This window comes from Furipterus horrens, unplaced genomic scaffold (genome assembly GCF_987537825.1).
Source record: "Furipterus horrens unplaced genomic scaffold, mFurHor1.1.pri manual_scaffold_13, whole genome shotgun sequence".
NCBI lineage: Eukaryota > Metazoa > Chordata > Mammalia > Chiroptera > Furipteridae > Furipterus > Furipterus horrens.
The window spans coordinates 57,991,480-58,014,069 of NW_028327183.1; the positions used below are offsets into that span (position 1 = coordinate 57,991,480).

The following is a 22,590-nucleotide window of genomic DNA, read 5'->3' on the forward strand; positions in this document are numbered from 1 at the left end:
AAATACTACCCGGTGAGTGTGCTGGACCTTGTGGTCCTGGAAGCGGCCGGGCGGACGACTGGGTCTGCACGACCCAGGGGGGAGCCTCAAAACAGCCAGTTGCGGGGAGCGAGCTGAGCTACCTGGGTGACTGCCCCGCGGCCGCCTGCGGCTCCCAGGGGACAGCACTTCATACGGGAGCGGGGGAGCTGCACACTGACTTCTGGCCTGGCTGGGTTTTTCCTCGGGTTTCCGTAGCGGGGGGCTCTGAGAGGAGTCTGCCATCATCCCCGACGCAGGAGCATCTCAGCGAAAACCCTCTTTCCTTTCCCACCAGCTGTGTCTCTGCAGCTTCCTAATGTGGGCGCGGGAAGTGGATCCCCCACTTTGGTTCTGTGACACTAACGTGCACTGAACAGGGGCTGGCACCTAACAGGACGGGCTGACAGTGTTTTCCTGCGTCTCTCACGCTTTACAACTTTTCTGCAAGTCAGCATGGCGATGAGGGTCGTTGGGGGACGCAGGACGTCTGCTGAGGGGCTGCCGCGTCTTTACCCGCCGCTCTGGGATTCCCCTCCCCTCCGACCCCTCCCCCTCGCTCTGCTCCACGGCCCCTCCCCTTCTCCCTGCACCGCTCTCCTCAGTGCGAGGCACACCTTCCGACCAACCTCTCCCGCCTGGCTCCCTCCCGCTCTGTAGTCTCCTGTCCGCACCCCGCTTCCCTCCGCAACGTTCCCCTGAGATCCCTAACGAACCTCAGTAGCCTTGGCGCGGGGGCTTCTGGGACAGGCGCCCGCTCCCGCCCCTGCTGTGGTTCCGGGACCTTAGGCCGCGCTCGCTCTGAGGGGAGGCGGCGCACGGCATTCTGGGAAGCGTTCCTGCTCCTCCAGCCGCGAAGGGCGGCCCGTGCGCTCTGAGGGAGCCGGTCATTTCCCGGAGGGAGCCGCGCTGTGACTCCGGCTGCGCACCAGGCGGCCGCGGTAGTGGAGAGGCTGCGGATCCTGGCGAGTCGTGCCCGTGGTGCTGCTGCCGTGGCTGTGTGTGTGTGTGTGTGTCTGTCTGTCTGTCCGTGTGGTCGCTTCCTCAGGTCTCTCCGGGTCCCTCTGTGACCGCGTCCGCCGTCGTGTCCGTCCCCGGGGACTGAGCCTGAGGCCCCATCCAGGCGTCCGCCGTGTCTGGTCTCCTCCTCGGCGCCTGGCTGCGCGTCTGGGGGTGAGTGTGTCTGCGCGTGCGGGTGGGTCTGTCCTGTCCGAGGCTCCCCCTGCATGTACACCTTCGCCTCTGTCTGCGCGGGTGGCTGCCGTGTGTGCGGTGCGTGTGGGGGGCCCCCCCGAGAGCGTGGGGAAGGCTGCCCTCCTGCACAGGGGGCCTGGCGGAGCTGCCCTCCTGCCGGCCTCAGCCCACCTGCTTCCTGCCCTCAGAGCCTCACCTAGCCATGGGGGGGGCGGAGCCTGGGTTGTAGAAAGGGGCGGGGCTGAGAAAGAGGTCAGAGACCCCGCCCCATGCTGACCGGCATGGGTTGTTCAGGGCGTGTGTGGGGTGCTCAGGGTATGGCTCTGGGCTTGTTATAGGCCTCCCGGTAACTGTGAGGTAGGGACCCTCACCAGCCTCAATATGCAGATGGGGAAACTGAGGCTCTGAGACTAACTGAATCTCTCAACTCCATACCAAGGCATCCGATTTCCAGAGCCCCCACACCATCCACCTCACTGGTGGCAAATCCTTGTTTGTGCTTAGAACCAGAAGAAGGAAGGAGATGTGAGAAAGCTTGGGCACAAATTAGGAGCAGGAGCTGCCACAACTCTACTCTCTGAGGCCACACTGGGGTCAGCTGTCACCAGCCTCAAGCACATGCCACTTCCAGGGCCACTGTGACTTATGGCCTCCTTTAAATGAAGTAGAAATTAGAATTGTGATTGTACTGCTATAAAGACAACAGTAGCCCAGGATGGACTAAATTTTCTTTTTCTCTAGTAATTTTGAAATTAATGGTGATTATTACAGGGGTCAGAGGCCCTTGGACCACTGTGCCTCCTGGGCAAGTGGGCTCTAGTGGACTCTCCCAGTACAAGGACCCAATGTTGTTAGCCTCGCAGTGCAGGAATAGGAGTCAGAGGCCACAGGTCCAGAATGAATACCTTTGTAAAAATTAAATTTAGTTTAAGAAATGATAAGGTCACCGCACCCAGGGACAGAAGCTTGCTCCTGTTTCCTGTAGGTGGTCTGGGACTTCAGGCTGGGTGCCTGGCCTTCTGTCCTATACAAAAATCGTTCTTTGGTTGGTTGGTTGGTTGTTATTTGCTTCAGCGATACAGTGCTAAGATAAACATCGTTCATAGGTTTATTGATTTTAGATAGAAAAGAAGAGAGAAAGAGAAACATCACTTAGGTGCTTCCCAGTCACAATGTGACCTGGGTTAGGGGAAGAATCTGGCAACGTAGGCCCCAACCACAAACCAGGGATTGTCCCTGACTCTTGTGTGTTCCAGACAACGCTCCAACCAACTGAGCCACTGACCAGGGGTGGACTGGGTTCTTACTGTGTGCCTCATGGCGCCAGGCTCCCTACTGATGATTGAACCTCACAGTAACTGCACGAGATCTGGGGTAGACGTTCAAGGTGGAGGCAGTGCTATGGTGTCTCCTCGAGCCTGGTTCCAACAGTCAGATCCACTGACTGGCACTGGTACTGGCTGTGTAACTGGTAGTGTGTGTCTGTCTGTGTGTGTGTGTGCGTGTTGGGGAAGTGTCACTGTATTGGTGTGACGAGTGCACCGAGCCATTGGACCCAGCCTTAATGCCATCTTTGTCTTGTCTGTGTGGCTTATGTCTTTGGGCCTCAGTTTCCTCATCTGTGAAATGAGGTGATTGGAAATAGCCCCAATCCTGTATAGTGTCATAAGTATTAAATAAGAGATTTGTCAAAGGCTTTGGATGCCATATGCCCCCCGGCATGCATTCACAGTTAACCTGTGTACATGTCCCCGTCTGCCTCTCTCCATAGGGTGTGTTTATCTGTACTGTCTGCATTGTGAGGCAGGTCTGATCTGATTTCTTCCTGTGCCTTACTCTTTCTCTCCCTTTGCACAGCCTGCCCGTCCCTCAGTCACCATGGGCACTGGAAGGATGGCCATCCAGGAACTGACTGAGAAGGTGCAGGTGAGTCATGTCACGGTCTTTCAGATCATTCCTAGGGTCAGTCTTCTGGACAAGAATGATTCACTGTCACACACGTTCCCCACGCAGGGTCTAAGTACCAGGCCTCAGGCCTGTTCTCTAGGAATTGTGTCCACCATAAGGTGGTAGATTATTGTACTGACACTGACTTTTCTCAACCACATGGAACACATTATCTCAGGAGTGACCTTGTCCTACACTGGGGCTCTGTGGAAACATTGGCAAGCACCTGGCAGTGGCATCTTAAGCATGTTCCATCTAGTGAAAGAGGCCTTGGACCGGACCTGATGGATGAGGGACCTTGAGAAATGGGCAGACAGTACTAATTACACAGGGGACAATCAGAGGATGGCCATGGGGAGGAATCTGTGAACATTGGCAGCTGTCACCTTGAAGTTTTGTGATTTTTTAGTGGATGGCTATGTGTCGTATTCTTCTCTATAAATTTTCTTGTATTCAAGAAATTCGTTATAATAAAAATATATACATGTCGCTCAGTAGGTTCAAGCATCATCGTAATAAGCATGGTTGTAGGTTCATTCCCTGGCCAGAAAAAATAGGAGATAAAATCAATGAATTCATCAATAAATGAAAGAATGTCTCTCGTATTACCACATTATATCTGTCTGTGCATAAATGTTTCCATGTTTTCCTCACCCGAGGATATGTTCATTGAGTATTACCCAGACAGGAGGGAAGTGAAACACATGTGTAAGAGAAACATCAATCGGTTGCCTTTTGCGTGCACTCCTACTCTGGATCAAATCACTAAACTTCTGGTGTATGGCACAATGCTCCAAACAACTGAGCCTCCTGGCTAGAGCAAAGAAGCAACTTTCCCTTCCAGTTTGCATGATTTTTTGCCCGTTTTCTTTTTTTTATGTTTTTATCACTAGAGGTAGAGCAACTGTGTAAAGATTCTTTTAGAGAGGGGAAGGGAGGGAGAAATAAGAGGATAACACAGAACAATGTGTGAGAGAAACATTGATGGGTTGCCTCTTGCACACCCTCAACTGGGAAACTGGCCAGCAACTCAGGCATGTGCCCTGACTTGGAATCAAACCGTGACCCTTCGGTTCACATGGAATTCACTTCACTGATCCAGTACAACTTGTGCTGGGGTGAGTATTTTGAAGGCCTTTCAGAAGTTTTTAAAGTTACAGACTGGAACTTATTTTTGCACCACAGTATAGCAGGGGCTGCCACTGTCTCACTTTGGCCATTTTTCCTTTTTATTATATATCACATATAAATAACAAGTGTAATAAACTAATCTTCTGGTAGGAAAAATTGATGTCACATTATCTCTTTGTGAGTAGCATCATTTGTGAGGTTTGAATTTTAGGAAATGTTTATCTCCTAGTTCTGCAGGTTGGCAAATTAAGGCTCTCTACCTCAAGCGCCCCGGCTCGGTGGACACTCCCTGTCCAGCAGAGGTTTCAGGGTCATGGATGAGAGCAGAATTACGCAAGACACTGTCTTTTGTCTGAAAGGAGGAAAGGTTGCAAATTTCTGTTGTGGAGAAGGACGTTGAATGCTTTCTCCTGTTCCCTTTTATTGAGGAGGGGATTTGGGAGATAGAACGTCAAGACTTATGAGTCATAAATAAGCTTTCAGACGCTTGGGTTACAGTTGACAGTTACTAATTACAGATATCAATGTAAAGAACACAGTGACCACTCTGTCAGGGTCTGTTAAACATCCTGATGCCATACTGACATCAGGTGCAAGGCTTCATACATTTTTAGTACACACTGTTTATAGTTAACTAAGATAAGAAAAGCAAGGCAAGCTCTAAAGCATAATATGCATTCTTTAAATGTAGTTCCCATGGGAACCTGCTAAGTGACCTTTGAGTCATCTTCTATGTTCCTGGTTTTCTGACCAAGCTTTAATAGACCTCTCGGGGTGGCAGTGTGTGCACCTAGCCTGCGGCTGGACTATGTTTCCTGAAACCATACAGAATGGTCCTGAACAGAAAATTATTTATCATATGCTTTACTGGTCTACAGGAATCTGAAGGCTTCTATTATTTTTAAGAGCTTAATTCTTTTGAGAGTGAATGGAATCGAGAAAGTAAGAGAGATAGAGAAACATCGATGTGTGAAAGAAACATCCATCTGTTGTCCCCCTCATGTGCCCCAGTCAGGACTGCACCTACAACCTTTCGTTGTACAGACAGTGCTGCAACCAGCTGAGCAAACAGGCTAGGTCTGAACATTTCTTAATAATGCAATCACATATTTGGCTTTATGTCTGGCTGTTTTTACTGAGCTTCGTGTTTTTGATGTACATCTATGTCATAATAAGTGTCCTTTTTCATGGCTCTATACTATATCTTTGTACAGGTAAACCATGTGGTGTACATTTGGGTTGGTTCTACTTTTTTTTTGTTATTACTAATGCTGCTATGTACATTCATGGACAGTTCTGTGTTTGAGCTTCTCATTTTTCTTGAGTGCAGTGGAGGATATTATGTTTTTTTGATAACAGTATACTTAACCATTCAAGAAGAGATCCATTCAAAACTAAGGCTTCTGGCCTAGATGGTGCGTAGACAGACGCTGTGTCTCCCTCCACAACTAAAAAGAAATACAACTACCTGAAAACTATAAACAACCAGAGTTCCAGAAAATCAAACTGCATGGAAGTCCTGCAAACAAAGACATAAAGAAGAAATGCTCATCCAGACAGTAGGAGGTGCGGAGCCGGGACTGAGAAAACACAGTGTTGTGTCAGCAGTAGCAGCAGGCCTCTGAAAATGCAGTCACATGTTTTAAAAAGTCAGGAGGGATACCTGGGGAGTGTTCCCAGCTCCTCACCGGACCTCGAAGCCCATGGTCCCTGCACTGGGGTAAATCAAGCCTCATTCCTTCTGACTGTGCAGACCAGTGGGGTTTGAGGTCGAGGCAGAGAATGCCAGTGTCAGCAGAATCTGCTTGTGTAAAGGGCCCCTATGGTCCTGGAACGATTCGCAGACCCACCCACTCTGGTAATGACTGCCAGGGCAGCAGCTAGAGAAGCGCCAGTGCAGTGTGGAAGTGGGAGACGTGCCTGGAAAAGGGGCGAGTGCTGGGCACGCGGCATTGTTACCTATCAGATGCCTCCTCCATATAGAGTGCCACAACGTGGTGAAACAGGGCACCCTGTACTGACAAATCCCTATGGTCCGCCCCTTACAGCATAACAGGAAGGACAGCTCTACCTGGGACTCGGAGGCAAACAAACACAGGAGCCTGTCAGAATTAGGAGACAGAGAAGTATGGCCCAAAACGGGAAACAGATCAAGGTTCCAGTGGGAGAGCTAAGCAACAAAGAGGCAGCCTAACAGATGAGGAGATAGACAACCTAACAGATGCAGAATTCAAAACACGGGTGATAAAGATGCTCACAGGCTTGACAAATATGCTTGAGTATAGCAAATGCATAAGGGAAGAAGTGAAGACCATGCTAAGTGAAATGAAGGAAAATACATACAAAACCAATGGTGAAGGGAAGGAATCCAGGGTTCAAATCAATGATTTGGAACATAAGGAAGAATAAAACTGTGAACCAGTGCAAAATGACGAAGCCAGAATTGGAAAAACTGAGTTAAACTTCCCAAGTTTTGCAAAGAAGACGGACATACAGGTCCGGGAAGTGCGGAGGTTCCCAGGGCAGCTGGACCCAGAGGGGATCACACCAGGATGCATCATGATTGAGATGCCAAAGGTGAAAGATAGAGAGAGGCAGAGAGTTGCCTACAGGAAGGTGCCTATAGACTATCAGCTGATTTCTCAAAGGACCCTTTGCAGGCAGGAAGGGACTGGTAAGCAGTATTTAATGTGATGAAAAGCAACCTACAACCAAGATTACTCTACCCAGCAAAGCTATCATTTGGAATGGAAGGGCAGATGAAGCGCTTCCCAGACAAGGTGAAGCTAAAGGAGTACATCATTACCAAGCCCTTATGAAATGTCAAAGGGACTTACTTAAGAAAAAGATCAAAACTATGAATACTAAAATGACAACAAAATCAACAACTGAATCTAAAAAATAAAATCAAAACCCAACTAAGAAAACCAGAACAGGAACAGAATCATAGGTATGGGGATCATTTGGAGGGTTATCAGCTGGGAGGGGGGTGGGGGAGCAATGGGGAAATGGTTCAGAGACTTAGAAGCATACTCAATTAGTACAAAATAGACAGGTGAAAGTTAAGAATAATATAGGAAAGGGTGAAGCCAAAGAACTTCTATGCACAACACATGTACATGAACTAAGGCGGGTGGGATTCCTTGGAGGAAGTGGGTTACTGGGCAGAGGGGGGGAAAAATTGTAACTACTCTAACAACATAATCAATAAAATATACTTAAAAAAGGGAGGCGGGGGGATCCAACTGTTTTCCAAGACGGATGCACCATGATATCTTCACTTTTACCTTGTGCGTAATTGTTGATTTGTTTTCCTGCTTTACCAACATTGCTTAGGATTTTCCAATGCTTGTCATTTTCATGTGGATGGGATTTAAGGGTTCCATTTCTTTTCCTTAATCTCTTTTAGTGTAATTACTTTCTTATTTTTCTAAAAATACACCTTCCTTTGCTGTGTTTCTAGGTCATTGTTGCGGCATCATTTTATATACCAAAAAGTTTCAGGTTCAAATCCTGTCTCAGGGTGTGTTTGGGAGACAGTTGATTGATGTTTCTGTCCTTCCTACTCTCTCTAAAGTCAATATACAGTATCCCTCACTTGTTGTAGGTATTACATTCCAGACCCCCCGCAATAGGTGAAAATCCGTGAAGTAAGACCCTTACATTTGTTTTAGTATTTATTGTACAGTACCGCAAAGTCCCACAATATAGCAAAAAATCCGCGATAAATAATTAAATATAGTATTTTTTAAAATCCCGCGATATAGTGAGGCCGCGATACATGTACCGTGATATAAAGACGGAGTACTGTATCTTCATAACAGAATTAAAAAAGAAAGAAATTATTACCTGGGCTTTTTCAAAGGTTGACTGGGCAAATCATCAAATAATAATATGAAATTTGTGTTAAGGATTAGAAGTCTATAGAAGATGTAAATGAAATGTCCAGTTAATAGCATGAGAAGAGCAGTAGCTGCCATTACTGAAGGCATCCAGCAGCCTTACAACACTGGAATCACACATGTGTTACGTCATTCTCCCTCGTAACAGCTACCTGGGGTACGTTGATACTATGGGGTTCATTGATCAATCAAGGTCAGAAAGGTAGTCAGTTGTCTGTGGAAACAGCCGGGGCTGGGGAGCAGAGCCAGCCATTCATTACAGGCTCTCAAGTACAGATATTAACCACTGACTGCCCTGGACTGCACCATCATTATGTGGTGGTGGTCCTAGGACAGGAGATCAGGGTGAGTCCAGAGTCCCTGGCAGGTACTCAGAACTCTGATGCATTGACTAGCAAGTGAGGCCTACTCTGCAGGAAGGTGAGCTGTGCGTGGTTCATGGTCAACGACAGATATGTTCCTCTGCTCTGGCACCACAGATGGGGAGGCTTGAACTACAGGAATCAGTTTGCCACAGTTCTGGGACCCGGAAGTTGGAACTGAAGGCATCAGCAGGTCACTGCCACCTCTGAGGTCACTGGGAAGGGTGTTCCAGCCATGTGACTCAGCCTCTGCTGGTTCTATGGCTCCTGGCACAGAAGCTCCCGTCCTTACGTGACATACACTGTGTGCATGTCTCTGTGCACAAATTTCTCCCCTTTATAAGGACATTAGTCCTGTTGCCTTAGGTCCCACAGTTCTCCGGTGTGACCTCATTTTCACTCTGTACATCTGCAATGACCTTGTTTCCAAATTAGGTCCCATCCTGAGACATTAGAGGTTAGCACTCAACACAGGAAGTCAACACAAATCTCAATCAGCAGCATGGCTTACACTAAAACCCTGAACAGAGCAATAGCCTATTGAATTACAGGTGTCGTTACTGCTGTGGTGACATCATTATCCTCGTGTCTCGGTCCATAGAATGCTGCCCCACTTCATCAGGCACGGGGTCATGGTGTCTGCATCCTCAGTGCTTGTCACTGCTGTTTAAGCCTCAGGTCTTGACCCACACTTCCCTACCTGGTATGTCCCTCCAAGGGCCCCACCACAGACCGCAGCTTCCAGCTTCCCGGACACTCCTTGAGATGCCAACGTTCATGCACTAGTCACGATGGCATTTAGCAGGTCGTGAGTCCCATACATGGGTTTCTGTCTGATAAGTATGAGGTGATATTTCATTGAGTTTCAACTTGCAGCCCTCTCATGATTACTGATATTAAGCTTTTTTCATAACTGTTGGCCATGTGTATGTCCTCTTGGAGAAGTGGCTATTCAGGCCCTTTGCCCATTGTTCAATGGGGTTCATTTTGTTCCTGGTGAACAGCCCCATAGTTTGTCAGTCCGAGGACCATCTAATGTACTCAGACAACGAGGACACCGCATGGTCATACCCTTCAGAGTTCAGCGTCTTGCAGACACCACGTTATATTCATCCTGTGTGCCTTTCTGATCCTCTCGTCCTTTGTGTCCGTATCTTTCAACCCCTGTAAGAAGGCCCTGTGGTGAGTGGTTTGCACTTCCTCTCACAGGGCTCGGTGTCGTTCAGTGACGTGATGGTGGACTTCACCCAGGAGGAGTGGCAGCAGCTGAAGCCTGCGCAGAAGGACCTGTACAGAGAGGTGATGATGGAGATCTACTGGAACCTGGTCTCGCTGGGTAAGTGGCAGCTTTGTTGCATAACTCACCGCCTGCCTGTCACTTAGGATGACACAGATACAGAAAAGATGGACAGATCGGTGTAGGTAGTGCCCAGGCTACTCGAGGCTAAAAATAAACCACATACCTGAGGAAGTGGGGAAGAGTATTTACCGCATGCATAAACATTCACAGGCTTGTAAATATGTGAAGAGCATCTTGTTTCCAAAAAAGACTTATGAATGATAGAGGTGGACCAAACTGATGAGTATACTGTTCATATAGATAGAAGTGCACAGTTACAGTTCATAAAGAGTTTTAAAACACTACTAATCATGGAAGTACTAATGTAGTCATAGAAATACAATTCTCACCCCTGAGGTACACAGACATGAAAAAGAAGAACATCCCTGGTCGGACATGGCACAGTTGGTTGTACTTTGTCTGGTACTTCCAAATGTTGCCAGTTAAACTCCCTGGCAGGGCACATAACCTAGTTTCAAATTTGATCTTATGCAGAGCACATATGGGAGGCAACCGATCCATGTTTCTCTCTCTCTCTCTCCCGCCTCTCCCCTTCTCCCCTTTTAACCCTCTGCCCCTCTTTCGCTCTCCCCCTCTCCTCCTTTCCCTCTTTTACCCCTCTAACCTCTCCCTTTCTCCCCCTCTCACTCTCTGTCCCCATTCCCTTTCTCCCTGTCTAAACACATTTTTGGTGAGGATTTAGAAGGAAAAGAAAAACAGTAACAGCCTCCTGTAATATTATGTTCTAGGGAAAGGAACTCCTCATTTTCGGAGCATAAAGTACTGCTCTATGGGCAGACAGTTTTGTATTATCAACCAAATTTAATGATTCCATTTCTAGGATATATCCATTGATAATATTCCAATGAGTGTGCAGAGTATTTTAGAGAAAGAAAAGTAAACAGCAATGCCCTGTATGCTCACATACAAGACTGACAGAACATATCAGGGTGTATTAGTTCTGTGCAAATCATGATGATCACCAAAGATGAGCACACTGTGGTCACTGATACAGAAGGAGGTCCCGGAACAATATTGTTCAGGAAAAACACTAACTTTCAGAAGGAGAGTATGGGCACATTTGTATAAAGCACTTCTGGAAGTTTAACTGACCTACAATTAACTGCACGTAGTTTATCTGAACAATTTGATGTTTTTTGACATTTATGTTCACCTGGGAAGTAATCGTTGTGATGCAGCAGAGTCGTCCAGTAACCCAAAGACTCTCTTTTCTCTTGCCGAACTTCACTCCCCCGGTGACCAGTGCTCTGCTTTATATCGCTGCTGTTAAGTGTGCCTCTTCCAGACTGTGATATATATGGGATTATGTAGCCCGTACTCCTTTTTGTTTTTTCTTTCTTTCACTTCTTACCCTTGGCTTCACTTTTTTAGATGTTCAACACATTGTCCGTACATGTCAATAGTTACCTTCCTTTCTGTCCTTTTTTAAAATTTTAAGTCCTTACCTGAGAATATTTTTATTGATATAAGCCAGAGCACAAGAGATCATTGATCAGTTGCCTCCCATACGAGTCCTGATTGGGGATCAAAACCACAAGCTTTTTGTGCACATCATGAAGGTCAACCAACCAACTTAGTCAGCCAGCGAGGTCAATAGTTAACTTCTTTTTATTTTTGAGTAATAATACTACTTTATGTAGAGACAACCATGTTTATTAATTCACTTGATAAATATATAGGTTGTTTGCAGTTCTTGAAAATGTTCTGGAGACACTAGATGTCCTTTTTGTTGATCATGGTTTGGTCATACAATGGTGCATATATAACTTTTTTAGAAAACCCATCTTTTCCCAAAGCAGTTGTCTCATTTTTACTTCCACCAGCAGGCGCTGGGCATTGCACTGCTCCGTGTGCTTGTCAGAACTGAATACGCTCAGCCTTTCTCACTGCAGCCACTCTTGTTGGTGAGCAGTCTTACCACGGCCCAGCTGGCAGCTGGTTCTCAGGACCTTCCAGGTGCTCATTTGTCAGCGGTCTGTTCTCTTCAGTGAAATGTCTGGTTCAATCTTTTGCCTGTTTATTTAGGGGTGGTTGTTGCTTCCATATCCTTCAAGATGGAAAGTTATTTCCATATTCTATTTTTGTTAATTCTTGGTACAAATCTTTTAACAGATGTACGTTCAGCAATTGTTTGTCCCATTCTATTGGGAGACTTTTCCTTGATGGCATCATTTGAAACACAATTGTTTTAAGTTTTATGTGGTCCAATTTCTTTATTTTGTTGTTGCTTGTGCTTTCGATGTCATATTGCTGGTACCGTTGCAGAACCGAAGGCCATGAAGAGTTACTCTGCTTTCTTCTGACAGTTTTCCTCTTCGGGAGGTGGCAGTATGCAGATCAGTAAAGCGCACTGTTAACGAGCGCTCACAGTGTAGCAAGGGAGGGAATGCCAGGCATGAGCTTCACTTCCACTGCAGGGTGGACAGAGAAGGCCTCCCTGTCGGGAGAAAGGCCCTCTGAGGCCTCAGGATGAGCACTCATCGGAAGGCCAGGAGGGAAATGTAGTGTAAAGGCCCTGGGGCTGGGAGCACTAGGCCTGGACAAGGATATCAGAGAGAAACAAAGAACAGTGGCAGTGGATGGCAGAAAGCAATCAAGGGAGAGGAAGACATTGCCTGTGATCACCATGCACTGAGATGGTCCTGGAGGGTTTGACCTGACGCGTGAGACTTTCTTCCCATGGAGTGGACCGTGCGTTGTAAGAGTGGGTCTGGCACTCAGTGTTGGCACAAGTGGTGATGAGTAGGTCTGGTTCATTTCATGTTTCATACCAGATCTCATTTGTTAACTGTCTGATGGTGAATGGGAAGAGGTGAGTCAAGGATGACTACTAAATATTTTCTTCCTTTTTAATTTAAAATTTTCATTTTCTTAATGGTAGCAAAATATAACCATCATAAAATACATCATTGAACTTTTTAATATTTTACTTTGAAAGTGGGGAAGGGAAGGAGAAAGAAGAGAGAAACATTGATGCGTTTCCCCTCACACATCCCCAGATGGGCACATGGCCCACAACCCAAATATGTGCACTCATCGAGAATCAAACCAGTGATCTTCTGATTCGCTGGCTAGCGCTAAATCCACGGAGCCACACCACCCAGGGCTGAACTGCTTCTATGGGTGCAATTCCGTGGCATGAAGTTCATTCACATTAAGTTCAACTGTCACCGCCATACACCTCCAGAACTCATAATCCTCCCCTACTGACAATCTGTCCCCTCTAAGTGGCACCTCCCCATCCCCCTACTCGAATCCCTGCACCCAGGTCCTACTTTCTGTCCCTATCAATTTGATGATTCCAGTTAACTCATATCAGTAGAATCATATGGTGTCACTCATTGGGTGTCTGACTTATTTTTCTACGGTTCTCTGGTGGGCCTCTCTGTTATTTGGGAGCGAAGGTTCCAAATGCACATGTCTTGCATACAGTGCATTTGCTTTGTGATTCCCAAGACAGGAGCCTCACGGGAGCTCAGACAGGAGGTCCTGTTCGGAATCCATTTAGGCAGTGTCAGCATAGAGATGAGACTGAATTCCAGACTCCCATGACTCGGGGGACAGTCTCTAACCCGAGTGTAGTGGGGCTAGTATGGTGTTCAGTGTGAGAAAGTGACCGCTGCTCCCCATTCCCGCTTTCTAGGCTGTCTCCTAGGAAGGAGAGTTCCATATGGCAGGACCTTCACTCTTTCAATGAGATTATTGTATAAGATTTCAAAATTTTTTAGCATTGGGTAGGCCTATGAGGTGCATGTCCAGAACTCAGGACAACCCCAAACTGGAAACAGAAATTGAGGACTCCATGGGACATACAGAGGAAGGGACTGGAGCTGATGTGGTCAGTAGTGAAGGACGAGTGTGCAAAGAAGAGCATGAGAAGTCATCAGCCAAGGCCAGGCCGCTCCTGAGCAACGTAGGTTGTGGGGAGCTTGGTTGGGAAGACATGACTATCATCACATCCAGATGTGAGTCGGGTTTTATTTTATCCTTTTTAATAGAAGTGAGTGGTTTGAATGCACAGCCAGCTAGGTGAATTAGAATGAGGCCTACAAGTGAGGAGCCAGGCGCAGTGAACACTCTCTGGGTTAGCAGGAACCTTAGATCCGCTCCTCCAAGCCCGCCTTCCTCCTCTTTCTATCCAGGGATCTATCCACCCATCTGTGAGCTCCACTGACCACTTTTCCGCCACTCCCAGGGGGACATTTCTCGCTCTAAGCTCACCTCCCTCCACCTCCCTGATTCACCTCACTGCTTCCCAACTCCTACTGCCCCCATGACAGGTTGTTCCCTGCTTTGAGGCTGTGCCTTGTCATGTCTCAGTGTTGTTAACTGCACATATACCATCCTATCTTCCCACTCCAACCCCTCAGACTTGGAGAGTAGACCTGACCTGAAAGAATCGGACCCACAGGACGACGTTTGGGAAGACAGACCCTCTGTTGCGGTGGTGGCAGGAGAATCTACAAGGGATGCTGCCTGGGGTCGTGCCTATGAAGTAGCGGAGACACAGGGTAACTGGGTGGCATGGCGACAGGGGAGCCCAGGGACCTGTCTGTGGCGGTTGGACACGTCACAAGCATTAGCCCCTCAAAGTCGTGAGTTTAAGGTATTTGTCCAGCAAAGACCCTTGTCGTACCTACCTAAATCTGAAGGATGGAGAGGAGCAGGAAAGCACCCACCCACAATGCCTAGGAATAACTCAAGTGCTTCAAGCCTCAGTTCCCCTTCCAAACTCTTCGCAGTGACGAAGCCCTTTGTGTGTGGGGACTGCGGCAAGGCTTTCACCTATAACTCATTCCTGAGGATCCACCAAATACTCCACAGCGGGGAGCACTCCTTTTCGTGCACCACTTGTCGAAAGAAATTCCCCTCACTGTGGGGCCTCACTGCCCACCAGCACATGCACACCGGGGAAAAGCCATACAAATGCCAGGACTGTGGCAAGACTTTCCAACAGAAGGGGAATCTCATCCTCCACCAGAGGAGGACGCACACTGGGGAAAAGCCATACACCTGCGAGGACTGTGGCAAGACCTTCAGCCGGAACCAGAACCTCATCCTGCACCAGACGACACACAGCGGGGAGAAGTCCTTTTCATGCACCACCTGTCAAAAGAAATTCCCCTCTCTGTGGGGCCTCACTGCCCATGAGCATGGGTACACCGGGGAAAAGCCATACACATGTGGGGTTTGTGGCAAGGCCTTCACCCAGGATAGGAACCTCATACTGCACCAGAGGAGGATGCACACCGGGGAAAAGCCATACACATGCAAGGACTGTGGCAAGGCCTTTTGCCGGAAGGAGAACCTTATCCGGCACCATAGTACGCACACCGGGGAGAAGCCACATAACTGCGAGGACTGTGGCAAGGCCTTCAGCCTGAAGCATAACCTCATCCGGCACCAGAGGGTGCACACTGGGGAGAAGCCGTACACATGCGAAGACTGTGGCAAGGCCTTCCGGCGGAATGGGAATCTCATCCTGCACCAGAGGACACACAGTGGGGAGAAGTCCTTTTCATGTACCACCTGTCGAAAGAAATTCCCGTCACTGTGGGGCATCACGGCCCACCAGCGCGTGCACACTGGGGAAAAGCCATACACATGCGGGGACTGTGGCAAGGCCTTCAGCCAGAACGGGCACCTCATTGTTCATCAGATGACTCACACTGGTGAGAAGCCGTACACTTGTGAGGCCTGTGGCAAGGCTTTCAGCCAAAACGGGACCCTCGTCCTGCACCAGAGGACGCACACCGGGGAGAAGCCATATACCTGTGAGGAATGTGGCAAGGCCTTCAGCCAGAAGCAGAACCTCATCCGGCACCAGAGGATGCACACTGGGGAAAAGCCGTACACATGTGAAGACTGTGGTCAGGACTTCATCCAGGATAGGAAACTCATCCTGTACCAGAGCATGCACACCGGGAAGAAACCATACACATGTGAGAACTGTGGCAAAGCCTTCCAGCAGAATAGGAATCTCATCCTGCAACAGAGTACACACAGTGGGTATAAGTCCTTTTCGTGCACTACCTGTCAAAAAAAATTCTCCTCGCTGTGGGGCCTCACTGTCCACCTGCGCGTGCACACCGGGGAACAGCCATACACATGCGGGGACTGTGGTCGGGCCTTCAGCCAGAACTGGAACCTCATCGTGCACCAGAGGACACACACCGGGGAGAAACCATACACCTGCGAGGACTGTGGCAAGGCCTTCAGCCGAAAGTATCACCTTATCCTACACCAGAGGAGGCACAGTGGGGAGAAGCCGTACACATGCGATGACTGTGGCAAGGCCTTCACCCGAAAACATAACCTCATCCTTCACCAGAGGAGACACAGTGGGGAGTAGCCATACACTTGAGAAGACTGTGGCTAGGCCTTCCTCCAGAACAGGAACCTCATCCTGCACCAGAGGAGGCACAGTGGGGAGAAGCCGTACACATGTGAGGAGTGTAGCAAGGCCTTCAGCCAGAAAAGGAATCTCATCCTACACCAGTGGACACACACTAGGGAGATGCCATACATGTGTCAGAACTGTGGAAAGGGCTACACACAGAAACAGACCCTTATACACCAGAGTACACGCAGCAGAGAGAAACTGTATGCGTCCAGGAACTGTGGAAAGGCATTCACACAGAATAAGATCTTCATCAGGCACCAAATGATGCACACTAGGGAGAAGCCGTACATGTGCAAGGACTGTAGCAAGGCGTTTTTCCTGAACAATAACCTTATTGCACACCAGAGGATACACACAGGGAAGAAACCTTATGCAAGTGGGGACTGTGGAAAGGACTTCATGCAGAAGAGGTACATCATCATACACCAGAGGTACACACTGGGGAGAAACCGAATGTGTCTGGGGATGTGAAAAGGGCTTCAGCCAGAGAGTCACATTCATCCTGCACCAGAGGACACATACCAGGCAGAAACCATCGTGTACAGGGACTACAGAAAAGGCTTCAGGTAGAAAGGCAATCTTGTTCTGCACCAGAGGATGCACATCAGGGTGAAGCCTTTCTTGTGCAACACTTGCGGGAAGCAGTTCACCCATAAGTTGAGCCTCACCATCCACCAGAATGTGCCCACAGGGGAGAAACCTTACACGTGTGAAGACTGCAGGAAGGCTTTCACTCGTAACTCATCCCTTAAGAACCACCGACTAATTCACTCCGGGGAGAAGCCCTGCTTGTGCCAGACATGTGGGAAGCAGTTTCTCCGGCCTTCAAAACTCCCCATCCACCAGTGCGTACACGTCAGGGAGACACGGTTCGCATGCAGAGACTGCAACAAGGTCTTTAGCCAGAACACGAACTTCATACTGCTCCAGAAGAAGCACATATGGAGAAGCCACATCCCTCAGTGGACTGCTTCAAGGCTGTAACTCACCTGAGAAGAGTTCTGAGGATCCACTCCAGGTTGAAGTTCATCCTGCATGCTGTGTGTGGGAAACAATTCACCTGACCTTCCTGCCTCACCACGCATCCACCACTGCATGTACACCTAGGACAAGCCATATGTGTGCGGGGACTGCATAAAGGACTTCAGCCAGAAGACACTTCACCCTGCAACAGAAGACGCACACCAGGGAGAAGTGCTTGTCATGCACATATGTGTAAAATGGTTCATCTGGCAGTTGACCCTCACTATCCAGGGGCGCATGCACAACCTGGATAAGCCCTAGGAGTGCTCCATCTGCCTGATGCACTTTACAAGACAGCCGTCCCTGACAATGCACCAGCACCACGACCTCAACAAGATACCGTAGAAGCGTGGACAGACCTTTGTTAGGCACTTATCACTTACCCTCCACCACGGGATCCACACAGGACAGAAGCCGTACCTGTGTGGCAAATGCAGGAAACTGTCACCTGGAACATTAACATTACAAGCACTAGAGGATGGTGCACATATAGCAGTGGGTGTGGTGCATCCTGGAATCCACACCCAAAGTGTTGTTCCTGAACCCGTGATATTGGAGCCCACAAGTAGGACTGTAGAAAAGTCCTGCCAGACGGGTCTTGGTATCGTGAGCACTGGGGAGAGGCCACACCATGTGCTGTAAACACTACCTGCTTTCAAGGCATCTGCCGGACTGCATGGAGAGCAAGGCCCCAACATATCTTGAGTCTGGGAACATGGTCGGGGCCCTGAGCCTCCAGAATGAGATTAGTGAACTGTTCTTAGAACTTGGACAACGCATTAGGTTTCTGTTGGCCCCCATGTCCTGGATAGTAAATATGAGGAGAGGGAGCAGAAAGGAAGAAGGGAAGGTGGACTCCATAGAGACATTTTTGTCACACAGGCCTAAATCTAATCAGAGGTCAGGTTGTGGCCATCTGGGTTTCCTTGTTTTCCCCACAGTTTCCCTTCAACAGAAGTTCCCAAGTTGCTTATGAAGAAAAAATTATTTTTTCAGTGTTAGGATGTAACACTGATGGCTTCCGATGCCAATGTTTCTCACAGTGAAATATTTTAATACATTTTTAATAAAAGACACCCATGTTATTTTAAACAGTTTAGTGCAAAAGCCACAGGTAGCAGCTGTCCTGTCAAAACAACTGTCAACATTTTGGGGGAGTGATTTTGTGACCTCAGAAACCCAGGAAGCCTGCCCCAGTTATGAGGCCACCTGCCCCTCCCAGCCCTGCATCCTGGCAGGAATTGTCTCAATTCAAGGCTTTGCCCGGTCCTCAGCCTCAGAGATGGTGGAAGGACACCCTCTGCAAGAACCCTGCACAGAGGCCCCCTCCCCACACGGCTGTTTCAGTCTAGCACAATAATCCTCTCTCAGATCACAGTGCATCCTTCACCCACCACCTGCCTCCTGGAATTCTTGTGAAAATGAAGAGTGCCTTCAGTCTGGCGGATGCATTATCCAATATATGTCTGACCCTCAACCTTACTCAGTTTAGTTACTATTTCATTATTGATGATGATAGCAATTATTGATACTACATAGCAACTAATATGAAAATGGTGGTCTGTTAACAACAAAATAAAGTGTTTGTTAATAAATGGGTAATTAATTATTACTCAAGAGTCCTATTATTTCTGGATTTCTGTTGAGGATACCAAGGCAGGGATCCGTAATATTCTTCATAAGGAAATTCTTGGGTACATTGAATCAGCCCAAGGGACTCACTGGAGGGTACCAGGACGGAGGGGCTCAACCCCCGCTTCATTAGGGAGAGAGCTGTGTGTGCCTTGTGTTGCTTAGAGGCTACACCCATCTCTGTTTGCTTACTTCTGATGGGCAGGGTTCAATGCAGGGGGCAGAGCAGGAGGGGAAGAAGCCAAGGAGGAAAGAGACAGGGTAGAAGGAGGAAGAGGTGATGAAGAGGAGGAAAGAATCTCCTAGAGGTGATGACAAGATCAGTAACAAGTGACTAATAGGAATGCGTTGGGAGCAGGAACTCTGGCAGTTGTGCCTTAATCAAAACCCAGCTCTGTGCTTTGACCAGTGCAGTCATTTCCTGAGCCTCGGTGTCTTCCTCTGTATGGAGATTAAGGAAATACACACTATAGTGGTGTGTCGGTTCAGGGATCTAAGTCACATACGGTTCCTACAACAGGTCCTGGACCCGCTGTAACAGAGAAAACTCGGTTTCCGCTGCTTGTTGCCTTTAATGCACATGACCCAACTGTTTCTGTTGAAGGCGACAGTTTTTTTTTTTACAGGGTTGCATCCTTCAAGGGGCTGAGCATTCCTGCTCTGAGCCTTTCTCACATGAGATCCAAACTGTCCCTTCCTCCCCAGAAGACTACAACGTAAAACCATGCCCAGAAGTTCCCCATTTCCTCATCTGTCCTTAAGCCCGTCACGCAAATAGATCTCCATTCTGACTGGAATGTGCACTTGTGGGTTTTGTAATCAGCATTATATGGCTGCAGCTCTCAGGATCTAGGGTGTGTGCTCTCAGGCTCCATATAGGAGTCCGGAAACCGAGTGCCATGCTACATCGGATCATGGTGTCGCAGATGCTGAATCCCAGGGAGGCAGAGGTGCCTGTATGAGAGACCCTGTCTGCAGGAGTGGGCTTACATCCATGTGGAGCCTAAGCCAAGGTGGTCTGCCATCTCCTGGTCCCAGGAGTGCTCCCATCCATATGGGGAACAGGACAGGAGGCCAGAATGTGCCAACGCTCAGAGAGAGAGCTTGCACTAAGCTGCAAGACAAGAGAGTAACTTCTTATCAAGTTCCTATACACTGAGCAGGAGGGAGAGTGAACATGATAGAGCTTGCCTTAACTTTCGGACCCTTTCGTGAAATCCCTGGTGCTCAGGAAGCCGGTGGGAGTGTCCAGACTTCCTGTGGGTGCCTCAAGTTTGCCACTTTTGTCAGCCCCCCTGTGTCTGACCACCTTCGTGACCATCTATGGTCAGCGCAAAAGTTTCCCAGTCTCGCACAGGGATATGTGAGAGGCAACCACACAATGTTTCTCTCCCTTTCTTTCTCCCTTCCCCGCTGTGTGAAAATAAATAAAATGTTTAAAAAAAAAAACCAAAAAAACCCTGCTATGCCACCGTCTCCTTAGGCACCATTCCCGATCCCCTGCCTTTTTGCAGGAATTGTGGGAGTGTTGGGAGTTCTTGTTGTTCTTCTCCATAGAATGGACATGGTTAACGTTCCCCCTCCCCTAATTAGAATGCCAAGTTGTATCAGACATTCCTGTGATATATACAGATGGTATGACTCAGCACCAAAGGCAGGTCTATGGGGAAAGCGTTCAGTACCATGGAAAGCTCAAGAGGCCCCTGTCACACCCAGGAACCGGTCTATCTGGAAGGGGGTTTGGCCCTGACCTGGTGGCTCAATGGTGGAGCATCATCCTGTGCACCAAAACTGCTGTTTCCAATCCAGGTCCGGGTACATAACCTAGGTGTCAGAATTGATTCCAAAAGGGGTGCACTGATGGATATTCTCACATTAGTGTTTCTTTTCCCCTTCCTTTTTCTCTAAAATAAATGAACATATCCTATCCTGAGAATTAAAAAAGATGGAAAACATAGTCATTAATTGCCCCCTAAGGCGGCTGCAGTTGTCATTCTTGTGGTCATTGAGACATTCAGCAAATGCTTTTGCACTTGGCGTTGTGGTTTATGGTGAAAGAGGATCCCAGCCTAGAGGCCTCTTTCCCACCCGTTCTCCCACTTCGCTCTTATGTGACCCCGTCTTTTGTGTCACTGTCCGTCGTCTCGGAAGTGGCTTGATTGTGAGGATAAAATGTGTTTGCGCATATTAATGATACTGATGCCTGGCCGGACCACTGAAGCAAGAAGAGGAGAGGAACCTAAGGGGCCACCAAAGGAAATCTCTAATGGTCTTGGTTTGATGAGGCAGAGGGCGGCACCGCGTTGCCTGGGTAACGGAGACTGCCTACAGGTGGAGCATCGTATCCTGGAGGCGGATTTCCCTGCTGGGAAAGGCAGTGGCAATAGGAAGTATTGCCCTGAGCGCCTGCTACGCTATCAAGGTGATTGGAGCGGGGAAAATCCTTCCTACCGGCTTCTGATAGGGGGTCGTCGTCGGCAGCCGTCCGTCTCGAGAGACGATGGTGTAGCTTCTTAAGAGTCTATCTGCACCGCCGAGAATGGTTGTGCAGTCCGACTCGGGAGTGACACGGTATCTGTCTCCTCCTGTGTTGAATCGATATCTTACGATGACGCTGGAGTGTCCTCTCCAGTGGAGCTGAAGCTACAGAGCCTGGGCAGGGTGATATGGAGGGTCTGCTGTTGCCCATGCAGCAGACCCCCCCTCTCTTCGCAGCTGAAGGATCCAAGGGAAAGACGGAGTCAATACAGCTTGACTTCAGGTGCGCCGCAGGAGTTGCCGGTGTTGACTACAACGTCAAACCGCCTTAGGGACTCCGGCTCCGGATTTTCTGTCGGGGTTTACTCCCTTAGCCTTTCCCCTGAAGGGGTATGCCGCAAGGCAGCGGAGGTTTTTTGGAGTCAGAGTTTTCCTTCTCTGATGTGCCCTGACTGGAAGATCGAACCAGCGACACTTAGCTCGCAGGCCGACGCTCAATCCACTGAGCCAAACCAGCCAGGGTCGATAGGGGGTAGGATCAAGGAAATAAGGCAGCTGCATCGTAGAGGACATAATGGAGACGCGGGATTGGGAGTGGGGTGAGGTGCTGATGACCTGCTTGTCAGTCTTCCCTGGGAAAGGAATCGATTGGTCCCGGTGGACCCTCCTGCAGCACTGAGAACGCTGGGAAATTAACGGGGCATTCAGCCCGCCCTGCACCTGAAAGTAATATGAAGTCAGGGAAAGGAAGAGACGCCCTCTTGCCCTCCCATCGAAAATACTACCCGGTGAGTTCGTTGGACCTTGTGGCCCTGGAAGCAGCCCGGCGGACGACGGAGCCTGCACGTCCCAGGCGGGAACCCGAAAGCGGCCAGTTGCCGGGAGCGAGCTGAGCTGCCTGGGTGACTGCTCCGCGGCCGCCTGCGGCTCCCAGAGGACAGCACCTTATATGGGAGCGGGGGTTCTGCACACTGACTTCTGGCCTGGCTAGGTTTTTCCTCAGGTTTCCGTAGCGGGGGGCTCTGAGAGGAGTCTGCCATCATCCCCGACGCAGGAGCATCTCAGCGAAAACCCTCTTTCGTTTCCCACCGGCTGTGTCTCTGGAGCTTCCTAATGTGCGCGCGCGGGAAGCGGATCCCC

General features: G+C 48.9%; 1 protein-coding gene across 1 annotated transcript; it reads left to right on the plus strand.

The window, feature by feature from the left end:
• The first annotated feature begins 744 nt into the window (after positions 1-744).
• On the plus strand, positions 745-18,388 carry LOC149995613 (uncharacterized). The gene is made up of 4 exons (XM_090261459.1): positions 745-999; positions 3,070-3,138; positions 9,764-9,890; positions 14,285-18,388. The coding sequence occupies exons 2-4, from the start codon at positions 3,091-3,093 to the stop codon at positions 16,264-16,266; spliced, it is 2,157 nt and encodes a 718-aa protein (XP_090117585.1). The 5' UTR covers positions 745-999; positions 3,070-3,090; the 3' UTR covers positions 16,267-18,388.
• Positions 18,389-22,590: the final 4,202 nt, after the last annotated feature.